Here is a 19,561-nt window from a genome sequence, read left to right as displayed (position 1 = left end):
TTCTAGGTCCATCCACGTTGCTGCAAATACTGTTATTCATTCTTTTTTATGGCTGAGGAATATTCCATTGTGTATTATGTACCACATCTTCTGTCAATGGACATTTAAGTTGTTTCCATTTCTTGGCTATTGTATATAGTGCCACAATGAACACTGGGGACATGTATTTTTTTGAGTCATGGTTTTCTCTGGATAGATGCCTGGGAGTGGGATTGCCGGATCATATAGTAGTTCTATTTTTAGTTTTTTGAATAATCCCCATACTGTTTTTCCATAGTGGTTGCACCAATTTACATTCCCACTAACAGTGTAATAGGGTTCCCTTTTCTCCACACCCTCTCTAGCATTTATTATTTGTAGACTTTTTTTTGGGGGGGGGTAAACTTTGGTGATGGTCATTCTGGCTGGTGTAAGGTAGTGCCTCATAGTAGTTTTGATTTGCATTTCTCTGATAATTAGTGATGTTGAACATCTTTTCATGTATTTTTTTTTTTCGGCCATCTGTACATCTTCTTTGGAGAGTTCTTTGTTTAGATCTTTTGTCCATTTCTGATGGGGTTGTTTGTGTTTTTTTTGGTATTGAGCTGCAGAAGGTGTTTATATATTTTGGAGATTAATCCCTTGTCAGTTGCTTCATTTGCAAATATTTTCTCCTATTCTGTGGGTTGTCTTTTTGTTTTGTTTAGGGTTTCCTTTGCTGTGCAAAAAAATTTTATGTAAGTTTAATTCGGTCCCATTTGTTTACTTTTGTTTTTATTGTCATTACTCTAGGAGGTGGATCTGAGAAGATATGCTGTGGTTTATGTTGGAGAGTGTTTGGCCTGTGTTTTCCTCTAAGAGTCTTATAGTATCCACTGTTATATTTAGGTCTTTAATCCATTTTGAGTTTGTTTTTGTGTATGGTGTTAGGGAGTATTCTGATTTCATTCTTTTATAAGAAGCTGTCCAGTTTTCCCAGTACCACTTACTAAAAGGAATGTCTTTTCTCCATTGTATTTTCTTGCCTCCTTTATCATAGATTGGTTGACGGCACATGTGTGAATTTGACTCTGGGCTTTCTACCCTGTTCCACTGATGTTTCTGGTTTTGTGCCAGTAACATGCTGTTTTGATGATTGTAGCTTTGTAGTATAGTGTGAAGTCAGGGCACCTGATTCCTCCAGTTCCATTTTTCTTTCTCAGGATGGCTTTGGCTATTCTGAGTCTTTTGTGCTTCCAAACAAACTTTAAAATATTTTGTTCTAGTTCTGTGAAAAATGCCCTTGGTAATTTGATAGGGATTGCATTGACTCTGTAGATTGCCTTAGGTAGTGTAGTCATTTTGTTAATATTGATTCTTCCAGTCCAAGAACATGGTATATCTTTCCATCTGTTTGTGTCATCTTTGATTTTTCTCCTCAGCGACTTACAGTTTTCAGGGTGCAGGTCTTTTGTCTTTTTAGGTAAGTTTATTCCTAGGTATTTTATTCTTTTTGATGCAATGGTAAATGGGATTGTTTCCTTAATTTCTCTTTCTGATCTTTCATTGTTAGCATATAGAAATGCAGTTGATTTCTGTGTATTAATTTTGTATCCTGCAATTTTAGCAAATTCATTGATGAGCTCTAACAGTTTTCTGGTAGCCTCTTTAGGATTTTCTAGGTATAGTATCATGTCATCTTCAAAAAGTGATAGTTTTACTTATTCCTTTCCAATTTGGATTCATTTTATGTCTTCTCTGATTGCTATGGCTAGGACTTGCAAAACTATTTTGAATAGTAGTGACAAGATCGGATGTCCTTGTCTTGTTCCTGGTCTCAGCAGGAATTCCTCCAGCTTTTCACCATTGAGAATGATGTTAACTGTGGGTTTGTCGTATGTGGCCTTTATTGTTGAGGTAGGTTCCCTCTAGGCCCACTTTCTTGAGGGTTTTTTTTTTTTAATCAGAAATGGGTGTTGGATTTTGTCAAAAGCTTTTTCTGTATCTATTGAGATGATCATATGGCTTTTATTCTTCAGTCTGTTAATGTGGTGTATCATACTTATTGATTGGTGGATATTGAAAAATCCTTGCATCTCTGGGATAAATCCCACTTGATCATGGTATATGATCCTTTTAATGTACTGCAGGATTTGGTTTGCTAGTATTTTGTTGAGGATTTTTGCATCTATGTTCATCACTGATATTGGCCTGTAATTTTCTTTTTTGGGGGTATCAGCATTGCTATGGGCTGTGGTGTAGGTTGCAGATGTGGCTTGGATCTGGCATTGCTATGGCTGTGGTGTAGGCCAGTGGCTATAGCTCTGATTAGACCCCTAGCCTGGGAACCTTCATATACCACAGGTGCATCCCTTAAAAAAAAAAAAAAAAGAGAGAGTTGTCATTCTTAGTTTCTAATTTTTTCACAGCCCTGATCATTGATGGCTAGAGAAGCCCTTGCGAGTTAGGAGGGGTCCCTGGTTTGTTCCTGGGTGTCAGCACATACACACACATGCACACACACACAAAGAATCAGTAGATATTTGTGGGAAGCCTCAAAATGGAGTAGTAACCAGTTTAGTTCTTAAGGATGACTGAATATTTTTTATTTTGATATATATTCTAAGATTAAAATATTCATGATAGGAACCAAATGTAAAATATCTAAAATAGCATTCAAATTTCAACTATCCACTATCATTAGGAGTATCTTCCCCAATAAATTTCCAACTCTCAAATTATTTATGGTAAAAATGAAAGAATTTCTTGAAATCACCTCTAAAGTACTCCTTTGGCCCCAAATTCTGAAGAACTATGATTCTAACATTAACTATTGAAATGTCATTATGTTGCTCAATATCCCATTAAACAGGAGCATCTTGTACTCCAGAACTTATCAGTGCCCTTCAGAAACTGAATTATTTTGAAACTTTGTTTCCTCTGTTTAAGTATGGCATCTTCTCACATTTTAAGCTTTCTTTGAATTTTTTTTCAAGTGAGAGACTTCAAGTCAATAGGTATCCAGACTGTACTGATTTCGGTAGAGGGGTATTTTGTTAGAAGGTTGTTACTCACAGTCATTGCCATGCTGTGTGTAGGACTTTTGAGCAAATGCTGACTTAAGAAAATACTTTTCAAATAAGAAACATCAAGAGGTGCAAAAAACTAGACTCAAGGGAATTCCTGTTGTGGTGCAGTGGAAATGAATCTATGACTAGTATCCATGAGGATGTGGGTTTGATGCCTGGCCTTGCTTAGCCGTTAAGGATACGGTGTTGCCATGAACTGTGGTGTAAGTCGCAGACTTGGCTCAGATCCTGAGTTGCTGTGGCTGTGGTGTAGTTCAGCAGCTATAGCTCCAATTCAACCCCTAGCCTTGGAACTTTCAGATGCTGTGGAATGCAGCCCTAAAAAGCAAAAAAAAAAAAAAAAAAAAAAAAAATTAGGCATTAGGCTCAGTAGTCCTTCTCCAAGTTCTACAGTGATATTACCCTAAATCCAGTACACCCAGATATTAAGTCTTATTGTGAAAGCTCCTCTCTCTTATGTTCTGGTGGGTTATAGTTAAGGGAAACTGAATGTTTAATAGCAAAGTTCAATCCATGCCTGGAGAAGGGACTTCCTATTTTATAGCTATTGGATTATACAGTAATAGTCATAAACCCTAGATAGTTCTCTCAGTAGGAATTAACATTCCCAAACAAGTAGATGCAATGCTCTTGTCCCTCAAGGCCTTTCAGCTCTCACATCAACTCAGCTGCTCCGATTCCCAAACACTTACCTTCTCTGATGTGTTATACAAGGTTCTCTTCTGAATGAAATCATATAAACCTGTAGTAGTATCAGGCTACTCTCTGTCCTTTTGCATTTTTATTAGTCTCTATACTCCAATTGTTTGATTGGCAGTTTTGTTTATGAAAAAAAAAAGCTCACTTTAATAAAATTATCATATTTAGATGCTTGTTATTGGAAGCTGTGTGCCAAATGCTATTTTAAAGCCTGTTCATATGAAACTGTTCCCAGAAAATGCAGAGGAAGGAACACTTCCAAACTCATTCTATGAGGTCACCATCATCCTGATACCAAAACCAGACAAAGATACTACAAAAAAAGAAAATTACAGGGCAATATCACTGATGAACATAGATACAAAAATCTTCAACAAAATACTAGCAAATCAGCTGCCACAACACATTTAAAAGATCAGACACCACGATCAAGTGGGATTTATCTTTAGGGATGCAAGAATTTTTCAATATCTGCAAATAAATGTGATACATCACATTAACACATTGAAGAATAAAAATCACGTGAGCATCTCAATAGATGCAAAAAAAAGTTTTAATAACATTCAATATCCATTTATGATCAAAAACTCTTCAGAAAGGGAGCATAGAGGAAACATACCTCAACATAATAAAGGACAAACTCACAGCAAACATCATACTCAAGAGTGAAAAGCTGGAAGCTTTTCCTTTAAGATCAGGAATAAGTCAAGGATGCATACTCCTGCCACTCTATTCAACACAGTTTTGGAGGTCCTAGCCACAACAATCAGAGAAGAAAAAGATATAAAAGGATTCCAAATTAGAAAAGAAGAAGTAAAACTGTCACTGTTTGTAGATGACATAGAAAATCCTAAAGGTACTACCAGAAAACTACTAAAGCTCATCAATGAATTCAGTAAAGTTGTGCGATACAAAATTAATACACAGAAATCTCTCTCATGTCTATACAGTAACAATGGAAGACTGGAAAGAGAAATGAAAGAAACAATCCCATTTACCATCACATCAAAAAGAGTAACATATCTAGGAATAAACCTACCTAAGGAGGCAAGAAATTTATATTCTGAAAACTGTAAGACACTAATGAAAGAAATTGAAGACCTCACAAAAGATGGAAGGATCTACTGTGTTTTTGGATTGGAAGAATCAATATTGTTAAAATAACTACACTACCCAAGGCAATCTGCAGATTCAGTGTAATCTCTATATCAAATCACCAACGGTATTTTTCATAGAACTAGAGAAAAAATTTTTAAAAATTTGTATGAAAATACCAAATACTCTGAATAACCAAAGCAGCCTTGTGAAAGAAGAGTGAAGCTGGAGGAATCAGGTTCTCTGGCTTCAGACTATACTACAAAGCTATAGTTATCAGAACAGTATAGTACTGGCACAAAACTACATGTAGATCAATGCAACAGGATAGAAAGCCTAGAAATAAACTCATGCACTTATAGTCAATTAATCTGTGACAGAGAAGGTGAGGATATGCAAAGGAGAAAAGACAGTCTCTTCACTAAGTGGTGCTGGGAAAACTGGACAGCTAAATGTAAAAGAAAGAAATTAGAACCTCTCTAATATCATATACAAAACTCAGGGAGTTCCTGTTGTAGTGCAATGGGTTAGGGATCAGACTGCAGCAGCTTGGGTCGCTGTGGAGGTGCAGGTTTGATCCCTGGCTTGGCATAATGAGTTTAAAGGATTTGGCATTGCTGCAGCTGTGGTGTAGGTCACTCCCTGACCCAAGAACTTCCATGTGCTGTGGGTGCGGCCATTAAAAAACAAGAGCAACAATAACAACTCAAAATGGATTAACACCTTTATGTAAGATTGGATACTGTAAGCATCTAGAGGAAAACATAGGCAGAACCTTCTTTGACATAAATCGCAACAGTATTTTTTTGGATCCATCTCTGAATTTCTAAAATGTATAAATAGCTCATACAACTTAATATCAAAAACAAAAACAAACAACCCAATCAACAGATGGGCAGAAGGACTTCCTGTTGTGGCTCAGGAGGATAAGGACCCCACATTGTCTCTGTAAGGATGTGGGTTCAATCCCTGGCCTTGCTCAGTGGGTTAAGGATCTGGCATTGCCGCAACCTGAGGAATAGGTTGCAAATGTGGCTCAGATCCACTGTTGCCCTGGCTGTGGCATAGGCTGCAGCTGCAGCTCCAATTTGACCCCTGGACTGGGAATTTCCATATACTGCAGCCGTGAGAAAGAAAAAGGGGTGAGGGGGGCAGAAGACCTAAATAGACATTTCTCCAAAGAAGACAGGCAGATGGCCAAAAAGCACATGGAAAGATGCTCAACATTGCTAATTATTAGAGAAATGCAAATCAACACTACAATGAGTTATCACCTCACACCAGTCAGAATGGTCATCCTCAAAAAGACTACAAACACTAAATGCTAGAGAGGGTATGGAGAGAAGGGAATCCATACACTTTTGGTGGGAATGTAAATTAGTAGACCACTGTGAAGAACAGTATGGAGGTTCCTTAAAAAACTAAAAATAGAACCACCATATAATCCAGCAATCCCACTCCTGGCCATCTATCCAGAGAAAACCATAATTTGAAAAGATACATGCACCCCAGTGTTCATTGCAGCATTGTTTACAATAGCCAAGACGTGGAAGCAACCTAAATGTCCATCAACAGATGAATAGATGAAAAAGATGTGGTAACAGTGGAATATTACTCAGCCATAAAAAAGAAATAATGTCATTTGCAGCAACATGGATGGACCTGGAAATTATCATAAGTAAGGCAGACAGAGCAAGGCAAATATCATATCACTTATATATGGAATCTAAAAAAGTGATACACGTGAACTTATTTACGAAAGATAAGGACTCAGAGACTTGGAAAACAAATTTATGGTTACAAAGGGGAAAGGTAGTGGGGGAGGAATAGGTAGTGGGGTTTGGGATTAACATATACCAACTACTATATAAAAAAATAGTCAACAAGGGCCTACTCTGTATATATAGCCCAGGGAACTCAAAATTCTTTTTTTTTTTTTTTTTTTTTTTTTTTTTTTTTTGCTTTTTAGGGCCACACCTGCGGCATATGGAAGTTCCCAGGTTAGGGCTTGAATCGGAGCTACACCACAGCCATAGCAATGCAAGGTCCAAGCTGCATCTGTGACCTGTACCATAGCTCACAGCAATGCCGGATCCTTAACACACTGAGCAAGGCCGGGAATCAAATCCACATCCTCATGGATCCTAGTTGGGTTCGTTCCTGTTGAGCCACGATGGGAACTCATTATTCTATAATCACGTATATGGGAAAAAAATATGAAAAAGAATGGGTATATGCATATGTTTAACTGATTCACTTTGCTGTACACCTGAAAATAACACGACATTATAAATGAACTATACCCCAATATAAAATAAAAATTAAATTAAAAAACTTGTCTATCACACTCTACAATTTGAGAGACTAAGAGTGAGTAAACAATCTCTTTTCTTTCTAGATCTTCATCTGCTTGTGGATGTGGCCTGCAAGCAGGAGCACTTTCCAAAGGAGGAAGAATTAAAAGAGTGAGGAATGGATGACATATGTGACATTGTGCACTAGCTGTAGCTGGAGGCAGACTAGCCTTGCACATGACACACTCTTGGGATTTTTTTCAGTTCTGTTAAGGAAAAAAAAAAGAATTTTTGTTTTGTTAATTGAGAATTTCATTAATTGAGAATTGGGAATTTGGTATTTACTACAGCTGTTTGGTTCAGATTATTTACCTTGACAAACTACTAAACATCTAGCAGCGTTTTTTTTTTTTTGTTTGTTTGTTTGTTTTTCTTTGCTGCCTAGATCCCTTTCAAATGAAAAGTCCTGGCCTTCTGTTACAGTCAAGAAACATCTAAAACAGCTGCATCTATGGTACTGGAGAATAGTCGTGTGGGTGTGCTGACTTGTCATCTTGCCGCTTTCAAACTGAAGTCAGCACAACTCCAGTGAGGAGTTCAGTCTGTCTGCTTCAAGTCGCAGTGTGATCCTTTTAGAGAAGATGGTGTGAGAAACAAAGGCATGTGAGGTCACCAAGATCACAGGTCTAAATGGGTCAGGAATTCCAGGGAAGAAACTCTGGGAAGGAGCTAATTTTCTAAGTGATTAACCAGGAAACGCTCTTACTTCCTAACCCAGCATTCTGTTTCAAGAACAAGGCATCCGGACTCGGACCATCCATCACACTCAACAGCCCCTGATTCTTTTATATTAATGGGAGCATTCTTCTATTTTCGTATCTTTCTTTAATTTTAATGATATATTATCATAAATGGTAAGCTTTTGTTAATATATCACTTATTTGATATATCTTCTAAAGAAAAATATTTAACTTGTTTAACGTAATTGTATTTATAAATGCTGGTAGATTAAAAGTTTTAAAGCTTTAAATTTGTATTAATATGGCAGGAGAGAAGGATAAAGGATGCGTATGTAGCATTTTTTATTTTGAAGGGGAAATATACAATGTGTGAAAGAAGCATTAAGAGATTAACACAGTTTTCTTATTTTAGATTTTTACATTCAGTAAGTATAAATTCTCATCTATAAACGATATTGAGTGCAAATTTGGGGAGAAACTAATTAGTAGTCATCTACCAGGAAGTTATGTATGCCATACCTCTGATGTTTTTAATAATTTACATATGGTTTAAGCTTCTGAGAGAATTTTGGATAGTGGGATAGACTATAACATTTTTATCTTATCCCCTCTTTAGGATCCTACATTCAAGTAGTAGGACTGTGGGACTGGTTTTTAGGAGAGGTATCTTGGATGTCCAGTTTCTGTGGTTGAGTCCTCACTTGCTCATCCAATGACAGAAAGAACTTTGTGATTTAAAGTTTTTTTAAATTGACTAGAACTTTCCTATTGGATTCTGCCTCAGTTTTCCTAATAAGCACTGCAGAAACAAAAGGAAAGCCTAGGAATGTGAAACTAATGAAAAAGGAAAGGCACTTAGTGATAGGACATATGTACTATTCTGGTGAGGGTGGGTGTAATAATTCATTTCTTAAATTGCATTGTGCCTTCTCAATGATGTCAGGCCTGAGAAGTATTACAGAGATAGTATTTTTTTTGGAAAAGGATGAGCTCTGTGTTGGTCTGCAGTGGCTCAGTTTAGATATGAAAATAGGTTCTGGTCCATTTGATTAAACTAGTTGATGTCCATGTGATGAGCATTTATTCATCTTTATTAGCAAGATTTAAAAGATAAGCAGATTATCAAGATTCCTACATCTTTTGGTCAGACTGTGTATTTTGGCAGAGTGCTTGAAGAGGAGACACAGTTTCTAAATGAAGGAACTTTGCCTTTTCTCTGTCATATTGAAAAGCTGATATACTATGTAGGTGATATTCCTTTCCTTAGATATGCCTTTCTTGGCTTTGTATATGTTGAAAGAGACAAGACCTTTCGAAGAACATGTGTCAAGCAGGAACCTTGGCATGGATTTGGTTTCAGTCATTTTAAGGCTTAATTAATGAAATGCCTTTATCAGCTTTCCAAACTTTTTTTTTTTTTTTTAATATATGAATACAACAGACCAAGGAGCTGGATCTCCTGCTATACTCACATGCCTGCTACCTATCAACTAAAGCTATCATTACTGACTTGGGCAAAGTGGCAAAAGATAAAATAAAATCTTTGTGTGAATTAGCCAGTAGGGTCTGACACATGCTAACAAGGTTCCTGACTAGCGCCTCGGTATTTGAGCACCTTAAGCACGATAAATTCCAATCAGTCAACAATAAAGTGAGTGTTTCAACTAGACTTGTTGTCTTGCTTGTTTTTACTGTCTGATTAGTGATCAATAGAAACCTCAGTCATTAGGACTATTAATCATAATAGTAGCGTTCCAAAGAGAATGTGCTCTGTTTTTCAAAGAATCTGACTTAAAAAAAAAAAAGTCCTGAGCTTTTTAATTTGCACTTGAATAGAGAGTGAGTCCTTAAAATACCATTAAGGATAAGGACAATTCTTGGACATGTTTATAGAAACCTAGTTTTTTGGAAAAGGATCGAGGTCTTGGGTAACTTTAGTCAATCCAGATGCAAAGGTAGATCCGAAGGGTGATCTGTCTCCTGTGTAAGGTTAGGTGGTAAACGTCGGTGAGATGAGCATCTTATGTAGCGATGGCATCTTTGTGATGTCTCTGTAGAAGCTGTGGTCTGTCAATCTGCCAGAGGATAATTTCTCTTGTTTATCAAATCTGGTGACTTTGTTTGTCAATACTGTGTAAATAAACACCATATATGAGTGAACTAAGCTCTACAGAGCTATTTGATTGGATCCTGAGTAGCTCAAGGTATCCAGACTCATGATAATGTATTATCATCATCCTCAGATCTCAGAGTTTCTTCAAGAGAGGGCAACCACATCTGTATTTTCTTCCTTTCAACTAAGTGTCTGCATTAACTCTTAGGTTTGGGTGTCTTTATTCCTTTGCAAGTGTCAAGCAGGAATAGGTGAGGCAATGTCAATTAGTAGGTTACTTTTTGTTTAAAGATATTTTTACATTAATCCAGATACATGATTATGTGTATTTTGCATTATTTATGCTGTGCTCTTATGTGGCTTATATAAAATAAAAATATAAAACCATAGCAGACCTTGAAAATTTTTCTCCAGAAGAATTAGATCTATTCCTGTTCTTTAGGAAAGGAGCTATAAAAGGTCTATACTTGCATTATGTTCTTAAGGTCTAACCAATAAAGAAAAAGTGCTAAATTAAGAATTTACTTTAGAATTTATCTCTCTGCTCTAGGTGCTATTAGGCCTAAAATGCCAAAACTATCCCCATAAACCATCTTCAAAAATTTCTTTTATTAATTTGTTTTGATTGAAGTATAGTTGATTTTAATGTGTTAATTTCTGGTATGCAGCAAAGTGATATATTTGTGTGTGTGTGTGTGTGTGTGTATGTATTTTAAGGTTTTTTTCCATTATAGTTTAATACAAGATACTGAATATAGTTCCCTGTGCTATACAATAGGACTTCTTTATCCATTCATCTGTCAGTGGCCATTTCGTCTGCTTCTGTGTCTTGGCTGTTGTAAATGGTGCTGCTATGAACATTGAGGTACATGTACCTTTTTGAATTAGACCATAAACCCTCTTCAGGGAAAAAATTCTCAAGGCGAATAGGTCACTCATACTTTCTGCTTTCAGAGGCATTATGTCATTTCATCTTTATTTATTTATTTTGTCTTTTTAGGGCTGCACCCATGGCATATGGAGGTTCCCAGGCTGGGGGTCAAATCAGAGCTGTAGCTTCAATCTACATAGCTGACGGCAATGCTGGATACTTAACTCACTGAGGGAGGCCGGGGATCAAACCTGTGTCCTCATGGTTGCTAATGAGATTCGTTAACCACTGAGCCACCGTAGGAACGCCTGTCATTTCATCTTTACATTAGGCCTACAATACAATTATTATTCTCCACATTTTAAAGGTAATCAATTTGTACAGTTCTTTTGTACAAATTAAAAATTATTTTAAATTTTCTCTTATGTGCTTCTTACCACAATTTTAACTGTGCTTTTTTACCGCAATAAGCTCGTGACATCAATCTTAATCGTTTTTAAGTGTAGTGTTAACTACATTCGCATTGTTGTTCATTTGTACAATTTGGAAAGATTATTGGCAGCAGATCACAAATAAAATGTCTGGCCACAATCACATGTAATTTGGTAAATTTGAAAATTCAGATTTTAAAAACGTATTTATTACTTTATATATTGGAAACTTTTGCATTATTTCTAATGTTCGTGAATGTGGTAATTAGCCAAAAATTACTTTTCTTTTTGCCTGTAGTCTTCTTGTTAATATATTTTACCCCTTTGTATTTATGGCATAGACTTACTTGCAGTCTCATTGAAGGTCCAAGTCTAACCCATAGTATTATTTCACCTCTCAAGGATGTGAGGAGAAAATAACAGATTCCAGACCTCTGACATCACCTAATCTAAAAGCTTGGTACTGGCACAGTTTAGAAAAGAGCTACCGAATTTAAATTTGTAAGGGCTGAAGAAAAGCTATGCATAAAATGGACAGAGTTCTTGCCAGAGTAGCAGACATAAGACAGCAATAAATCAGTAAGAACTATAGCACAAGATCACTTTATTCTGGCTTTGGGCATTTATCCACACTAAAACCCGGAAAGAGCAGAAGTCCCCTTGAACTTATATTTATCAAACCTTGTGTCCATTGTTTTATCTTCTGGGTTTTCTTTTCTTTTTTTTTTTTTTTCCTTCTCTTTAGTTCCTCGTACCGCCAGCTAAGTCTCTTGGGTGCAGAATCTGCTTATGTATCTGTTGGAGGGGCCCTGATTTTCCCGTGGTAGCCTGCTTCCTCAGGGAAAGGTGCTGAGGGTTGAACTAGATGCAGTTTGGCTGTGGCTCAATAGAGGGAGTAGAGGAGCTGAGAGGAAAGCGAGCGCGCAGGAACGTGTCTGGTTAAGTAAGTGTGCGTGCACCGTGCCCCAGCCATCCAGGAGGAGGCGGGGCGGGCTGGGGGTGGCTGCCTCTAGCTGCTCCACCCTCACTTTGTGTCAGCAGGTAGAGAGCGTGATTGCAGTCCCAGGGGAGGGAGTCAGAGCTAGAACACCAATTACAAACCACAGGCTTCCTCCTCTAGGGAGTTGATCCAGAATTGTCTTTCTGGAAGGGAAGCACTCGAATCCTTCCGAACTTTCCAAGTCTATCCATGATACAAAGATATTGCCTTCTCCCTCTGGGATTTTCTGTGTTCCTGGTAGTGAATTGTTGCTGATGTATTTGCTACTTTGCTTCTTTTCTCTTTCAAGATTTGATCATTTTTATATGCTGTTCGGGGAGAAAAAGGACTTTTGTTAGAAAGGAGATTTCAGAAATGGTTTTGGATCCTCCATAAGTGTTTTTAGAGTTCTTGGGGACAGTAGCTCTAACCTTGGAGTAAGTTTCTGCCTTTGACCTGCATGGATTATTTTTTCAGGCTGCGGAATTTCTCGGCAACTACCTGCAGTGTGGGGCACTTGGTTTGGTTGCAGAGTGAGAAGGTGGAAGAATGAGCTGTACTTGGTTAAGCAGTTGAAACCTTATTTTGAGCAGGATCTATAAAAGCATAATTGAATTTGTTTCACCCCCGTGGATTCCAGTGGGCCCGACAGCGCAACAGGTTTGCAGATTTCTTTTGAAATTCTTTTTTTCCCTCCCCTCCCTCTGCCTCAGCAAAAGAAAAAGCATCTGTATAACAGGTTCATGTTCAGTTGCTTGGCTTTTCAGCACTTATTCTGAAGACTTAATAAGATTTTTTAACTTGACCTCTGAGCACAGTGGGCTTTGTGGTTGAAGTGCATTTATATTTACTTAAGGGTGCACATTTTGAAATTTTAGAATAAGATTTTGTTTGTACAAAGACCCAAATTCTCAAGTGTGCCTAGAAATAGCACAGATCTACTCTACTCAGGTTTATTTTTACTTTTTCAGGGTGTTCTACTTAAGCGCCTGTAGACTGATCACCTCCCTACTCCCCTATCTTTTATTCCCCACCCCCTCAAGGAATTTGAAAACGTGTTAGGAATAGCCCTTTGTTTTACTTATGGACCTAGAAAATTACAGATTATAAGATCTGGATAATAAAGTCGTTTGCAAAAGCATCTCATGGGAAATCAAGGTGCTTGGCATTCTCAAGCAGGAGAATAAAAGCCGGAATCCCTAAGAGAGAAAGGAAAATAAAGACAGAAATACGAATTTCAACTGGGAAAAATAATTGGAAAGCTAAGCTGTTCAAATATTCTTCTAATTATGAAAGTTGGAAAAGGTTGTGATGCTCAGGTTTATCCAGTGAATATATGAAGATGTATAAATTACCACCTAATTTATAGGCAAATTTAAATAGAATATTTTAAAAAATCATAGTATATTTAAGTTCCTGAAAAGTATTAGAAGTTCAGTGGGCCTGAAACTTTGGCTATACTGAAATACAGTTGAATGTTGAAACTTTTATAAGTACATGTAGTAGCATCTTTGGACATCTCTCAAGGTGTAGCCTGAAATATTGTCACCTCTCCTTTCCCATTTAACAAAAAAAATTCTCTTGTGATCTTTAGTCTTTTACCATTGACAAAAATTCTCCTGTCATCTATAGTCTTTTACCATTGACAAATTTTACCATTGACAAACCTTTGGTCTTTTACTATTTGACAAAAAACTTAAAAAGACCACTCTTCATTTTCTGAGCTGGAGTTTTTCACTCTTACCTTTGATGCATGGCCTTAGTCGTTTACTTTGCCTTGTTTTGTTCATTAACATTGGGTTTAGTGGCTCCAGAATTTGATGCATATGGAAGACCAGCACCAACAGATTTGACATAATAAAAATTCAAGATGTGACCGTCAACCTCAAGCAAAGTTGGAAATTCCAAAGAGAAGTGGTGATGCCTGTACTAAACAGTGAAGATGGGAGAAAATGACATACCTGAAGCAGAAGTAGGCTGAAAATACCTTCTTCCCTGCCAGATCAGGAATGCCACCTGTTCTTGGGAATATGCTTTAGAGAAAGGAAGGGCCAAAACAACAACCCGGCTTTCTGAAACTGAAGCATACATTTCTTTTCCTCCGTTTGTCTGGATCTGAGAACCTGCATTTGGTCTTAGCTAGTGGAAGCAGTATGTCTGGCCGAAGTGCATTGCTGCAGCTGGTAGCATGAGTGGTGGCCACCAGCTACAGCTGGCTGCCCTCTGGCCCTGGCTGCTGATGGCTACCCTGCAGGCAGGCTTTGGACGCCCAGGACTGGTCCTGGCAGCGGTGGAGTCTGAAAGATCAGCCGAGCAGAAAGCTATTATCAGAGTGATCCCCTTGAAAATGGACCCCTCAGGAAAACTGAATCTCACTTTGGAAGGTGTGTTTGCTGGTGTTGCTGAAATAACTCCAGCAGAAGGAAAATTAATGCAGGTAAGGATGACTTTATTATTTTTCACTTTCCATCTGTTTGAAATACACCTTTCTTCTTTTGTCTCCCAAACCAAATTCTCTACAAGGGATTCTGCTGCTTAACTTTCTATTCGTTGCATCTTATTAGGCATATTACCTTATTGGCCTTCTAAAGCAAATTCTTATTTTATACTTGAGGAGAAACATAGAAATCCTATATAAGATCATCTGTTTGTTTATCTTTAATTCTGGTATTACATTGCCTTATTGGTATTACATTGTATTACATCATCAGACCATTCTTTGCAAGTGATATATTCTGGACACTACTTTTTTAGAGAGTAGATGAACTGTATGGGCTTGTGTTTAATTGACTCAAGGATTGTACTTTATATCCTGTTTAGATTTGAAGTGAGCACTAAGGAAGCTGATGTTAATGGTCAGTAGCACTCTGAAATTCTAGAATGCCCTTGGAGCATATTTGATCACTGTGTCACTTTTAAAATTCAGTCATGCTTGAATGCTACGGCTGGCCTTATACCACGTGTGGCACCCTATTGCTCAGCCCAAAATGGAGAGGACTGGATTACAAAATGGACACAAGGTGTAAACCTGGCTCCCGATCCCTTTGGTCTTGTCTATACATATTTTTATTATTTTCAAAAAACTTTAAATGTAACATCCCTTTTTTTTATGGACGCACAGAAATTGTCAGACACAGTTTCTTCAGCTTTCAGGTTGTGCATTTTGCCTATAACTCATTCATAGCCTATTCTTTATGTGCTTAATTTATGAACTGACCGAGGCCGTAGCATTTCATAGCTGAATTGCTCATTCCCCATGGCGAAGATAGAGCCTGGAGGGCTCTACCTTTTTAATGTGGCATTCTCCTGTCTTATCCCATAAAATTCTTTTGCTTATTGATTAAAATTCACTTTATAAAAGGACTCTCCTTGCTGTAGTTCTTGGACACAGGTGAAAATGTTGTTAAATATGATTGATCCTAGCAAGCTCAGATTTTTATTTTGTGACATGAGCAGAACCAAAATGTATGAATTTAAGTTTAAAAATTTTGTCCACTCAGAGAAAAAAAAGGTGAGGAAATTTAGCAAATTATAGAACTCTCTTTTCCAAACACAGATTTTTACGTATATGACCTAGTGGTTCTTCATGGTCACTTCTTCGGCAATATTTTGAAGCTGAGCTAAGTGAAGTGGAAGAAAAATTGGGTGCAAAGGAAGGCTCTGTTATTTTGAAAAATAAACAGGCAAAAAGAATATGTCTGGAAAAAATAGTGTAAGAATTTTTGCATAAGAGTCTGTTTACTTAATTTGAACTCGAGGATAGAATTAGGAATATTTGAAAGTTGAAACTATAAATCATTTTGAATATAACAATTGGAAAGGAAACTTCCTTCCTGACCTTGGCTAGTTAATTCCCTGGAGCATGAGGTATGGGCTCCGTTTTAATTTTTGCCCTAAATGATTTCACTATAGAGCCGTATTTTGGTATCTCCGAGGTCTTTGGGAGCCATACTAAGCTTTGTGCCTTCTTAATGTCCTGTGGCAACATGTTCAATGGGTTAATTATATGCTGCAGAAAATCATGTCCTCCTTTAACTTAAATTTGTTGTCTTCTATTGTCATAAAGCTCTACATAAAGTTTTTGTGTTTTCATTAAAGGAAAATGTATATAAGGTATATAAGAGACACTAGCTGGCATTTGCTTTGCCAGTCTTGTCAGTCTTTATCATATCTTCTCTTATTTTGCTTTTTCTCATTCTATTAAGTGTTGCTTAATCCTTTTTTAAAAATACTGTTAACTTTGAGTCTATCGGTGTACTTTAAGTATTGAGTCTTTACTTTGTGAAGACAGGATCTAATTGTATCTGTTATTTAGCAAGGCCTTCAAGTTTGGGTCATTGGCAATTTTCAGCCTTTCTTCACCTTTCCTGTCCATACAGCTTCTTCTAGGTCATTAATAAATTAGTGTGCTAGCCTAGTATTAATCTCTGGAGACTTTCAGTATCAGTCCTGGCTTGTTATCTATTTATCAATGTTTAATCCACAGTAATTCCTAAATCTTCTTAATAACCTCTTAGGAGAGACGTTATTTAAAAGGAAAAAAAAAAAAACAACCTTTTGAATGATATGCATCAGTTCTCTTTTATCCACTATTTGATTAACTCTTTCAAAGAAGTCTAGCATGTTAGGGACACATGGTTTGCACTTCTAGAATCCATGCTGTTTGTTCCTTATCAGATTACATTGCAACTCAGGTTTACTCAACTGTGGTTAACCAAGCCTTCCACTCAACTGAAGTTCTGTTTAAATGTCCTAGAGCTTATACATTGCTGCATTTTAGCTTTCTGTACTCAATGTTACAAACCTAAAGGCAATCCTCTCTGTTGGCTTTGAGGAATTTTGGATAATTTTTTGTATCCTTCTACCTATGAATTATTCTAGCTGCCTGTTAAGTTTGATTATCTTCAAAGATCCGGTCAGGTCTTGGTAAAATTGGGCATGCTATGCATTGGGAAATGTAATGTTAGAGCGATGATTTAAAAAAAAATAATAAAAACGTTGCGGTTTCTGGAATTTCCAAGGAAATTTGACATTTCTTTACATTTCTGGAATTTCCAAGGAAAACTGACATTTCTTTACATTTTGCTCACTTATTTGGGGGTATGTACCTTTTCATAAAGACCAACTGGATTTTCTGGATTAACTGGATTTTCATCGATATTGCAATTTCAGTTTCCCTTAGACAAAGAGAGACCTCCTCTGACAGTGTACCCCAGTTTGCTTAATAATAAAGTAGAACGCAGAACCATCTCTAAAATAATTTTGCTTGTTGCAACTTCATCTCATGGCCGTGTGTACAAGACCAGGCACTGGTGAATTTTTGTCCCAATTCTTATTCCTCACTCTTTGTGCTTAGGCTTCTCTTTACCAACAGTCATATCCATTTTATAAGATATGTTCAGAGTCTTAAGTTATAATATTCTTTTTAAAGTACTAGAAGAAAGTCAAAATAGACGAGGAAATGTTGCCTTTGCTGTATTCCTGTCATTTCTCATGTCTTCTCTTTTCCATTTCATAACAACCCATCTTAGCCCTGACCAAATTATCTTGCTTTCCTTCCTGTTTTGTCCAAGAGCTGCGTCTTTGCATTGCCATATCATTTCAGATCCCTGTGCAGGTTTGCCATTGTCTTTATAAAGTGTCTGCTTCTTTGGTTTCCCCTACGTTTGCCAAAGTCCTGCCTCTCCCTCTCCTCTGATTTCCTTCTACTTTTAAAATCTTTGTTTTCCATTTCATTTTTATATTTAGCATAACCTTCCACCACTATTCTGCCTCAGTATTTCCCTAACCAGCCATCAGAAATCCATGTCCAAAAAAATTTTGTAACTGTGAGTCATGATAGATGTTGACTAAGCTTATTGTGATGATCATTTCACAATATGTATATGAATCAAATCATGTTGCACACCTAAAACTAATATACAGTGTTACATGTCAGTTATATCTCAATTAAAAAAAAAAGAGAATGTGGAAGACCAAAAAGAAAAAAGAAAAACCCTCATGTCAAGGAAACTTTCCTGATCTCCTAGTTACTTGGCAGTGACTAATAAAGAGGACTAAATGATAGTGATTATATATTATTCTTAACATTTTGACTTTTCATTAAAGATATTCTTTTTCTCCTGGTTTATACCATTGAAGATGGAAAATGTGCTGGAGCTTCTGCATTGTCTAATTGTCTGGTTTTCTGGTTTATCTCTTATCAAACGTTTACTTATATTATTTCTACGTAATATTGTTGCTGCCACTTCTGAAAACGATTACAGTCCTGTTTTCTTTCCCAATTCTTGCTCCTTATTAATATATGTTGCTTATAGAGGGGACAACTCAAAATTAACTTTCTTTCTTCTCAAAGCAAAAGAGCAAGAGGATCTTAGTGTGGCACAAGAGAGGTCACTGATTTTTTTAACTGTCACACTCTTCCTGCTCAGCTGGTTGTCCTGGATTTTCTCAGACTCCAGGTTAAAGTTATGATCAAGATTAGAATGTACTGCCCTGAGGCTTCAGGCCTACAGTGGGAGCTGTGGTCATTTAGCATCTGGCCAGTAGCTGTTGCATGTTGCCTCCGCTGGCCCCTTCATTTGCCTATTAGTCAACGTGAAGTTATCCCATCTTTGCCTTTTTAATTTATTTGTAGTCAGGGCTTGAAGTGGATTATTTGGGGAGGAAAAGGAAAACTTTATACTTAAGGTTTTTGGAAAGCCAGAGAGACAATGTTAAATAGCAAACTATAGTTGATAAACTGACTAAACTGGACTAAAGGGACTTGACTTTTAGCTCTGCCTCTGCCAAAAGTAGTTGGGTGATTTAGGAAAAATTAGGTTTTCACCTTTCTGTAAAACCGAACTTGTGCTGTGTACTTGACATGTATTAGCTCACTGAATCCTCATAATACTTTCATGAGAGAAATACAGTCATTTTTTTTTTTTTATGATTAGGGCAGATGTTTTTAAACCTTTTTTAAATTGAAGAATAATGTATTAAATTATCTAAGTTACAGTTATGCAATATAGTTATTCACAGTTTTTTGAAGGTTACATTCCATTTATAGTTATTATAAAATATTGGCTGCATTCCCTGTGTTGCACACTGCATCCTTGTAGCTTATTTTATTCACAGCAGTTTGTACCTCTTACTCCCCACCTCTGCAGTGCTCCACCCCTTCCCCTTTGGTTGTCACTAGTTTGTTCTCTATAACTGTGAGTCTGCTTCTTTAGTGTTACATTCACTAGTTTGTTGCAATTTTTCAGATTCCACATACTGTAGGTAAGAAAACGGAGGCTCCAAGCTCT

At 37.0% G+C, this 19,561-nt stretch overlaps 2 protein-coding genes across 7 annotated transcripts in view; both read left to right on the top strand.

Moving 5' to 3' along the window:
• The window catches only part of HSF5 (heat shock transcription factor 5), a 45,846-nt gene extending 37,787 nt beyond the window's left edge, over positions 1-8,059 (top strand). Inside the window, exon 6 of the mRNA XM_003131648.4 lies at positions 7,240-8,059. Coding sequence (XP_003131696.1) covers positions 7,240-7,310 — 71 coding nt within the window. The 3' untranslated portion in view covers positions 7,311-8,059. The remainder of the gene's footprint in view (positions 1-7,239) is intronic.
• Positions 7,679-19,561, top strand: part of RNF43 (ring finger protein 43) — a 67,526-nt gene continuing 55,643 nt past the window's right edge. The window contains exons 1-3 of one of the 6 annotated variants that reach the window (XM_084984968.1): positions 7,679-8,049; positions 12,747-12,929; positions 14,075-14,706. In XM_084984968.1, coding sequence (XP_084841094.1) covers positions 14,458-14,706 — 249 coding nt within the window. In that variant the 5' untranslated portion in view covers positions 7,679-8,049; positions 12,747-12,929; positions 14,075-14,457. The other 5 variants (XM_084984967.1, XM_084984966.1, XM_084984965.1 and 2 more) reach the window with 5 other exon arrangements.

The sequence above is a fragment of the Sus scrofa genome, chromosome 12 (genome assembly GCF_054392235.1).
Source record: "Sus scrofa isolate SSC_HxYL_T2T_F1_AM1 chromosome 12, Sscrofa_HxYL_maternal_Yorkshire_Landrace_v2.0, whole genome shotgun sequence".
Classification (NCBI taxonomy): Eukaryota; Metazoa; Chordata; class Mammalia; order Artiodactyla; family Suidae; genus Sus; species Sus scrofa.
Note: the sequence above shows the minus strand (reverse complement) of the source record. Positions and strands in the feature narration are given on the sequence as shown.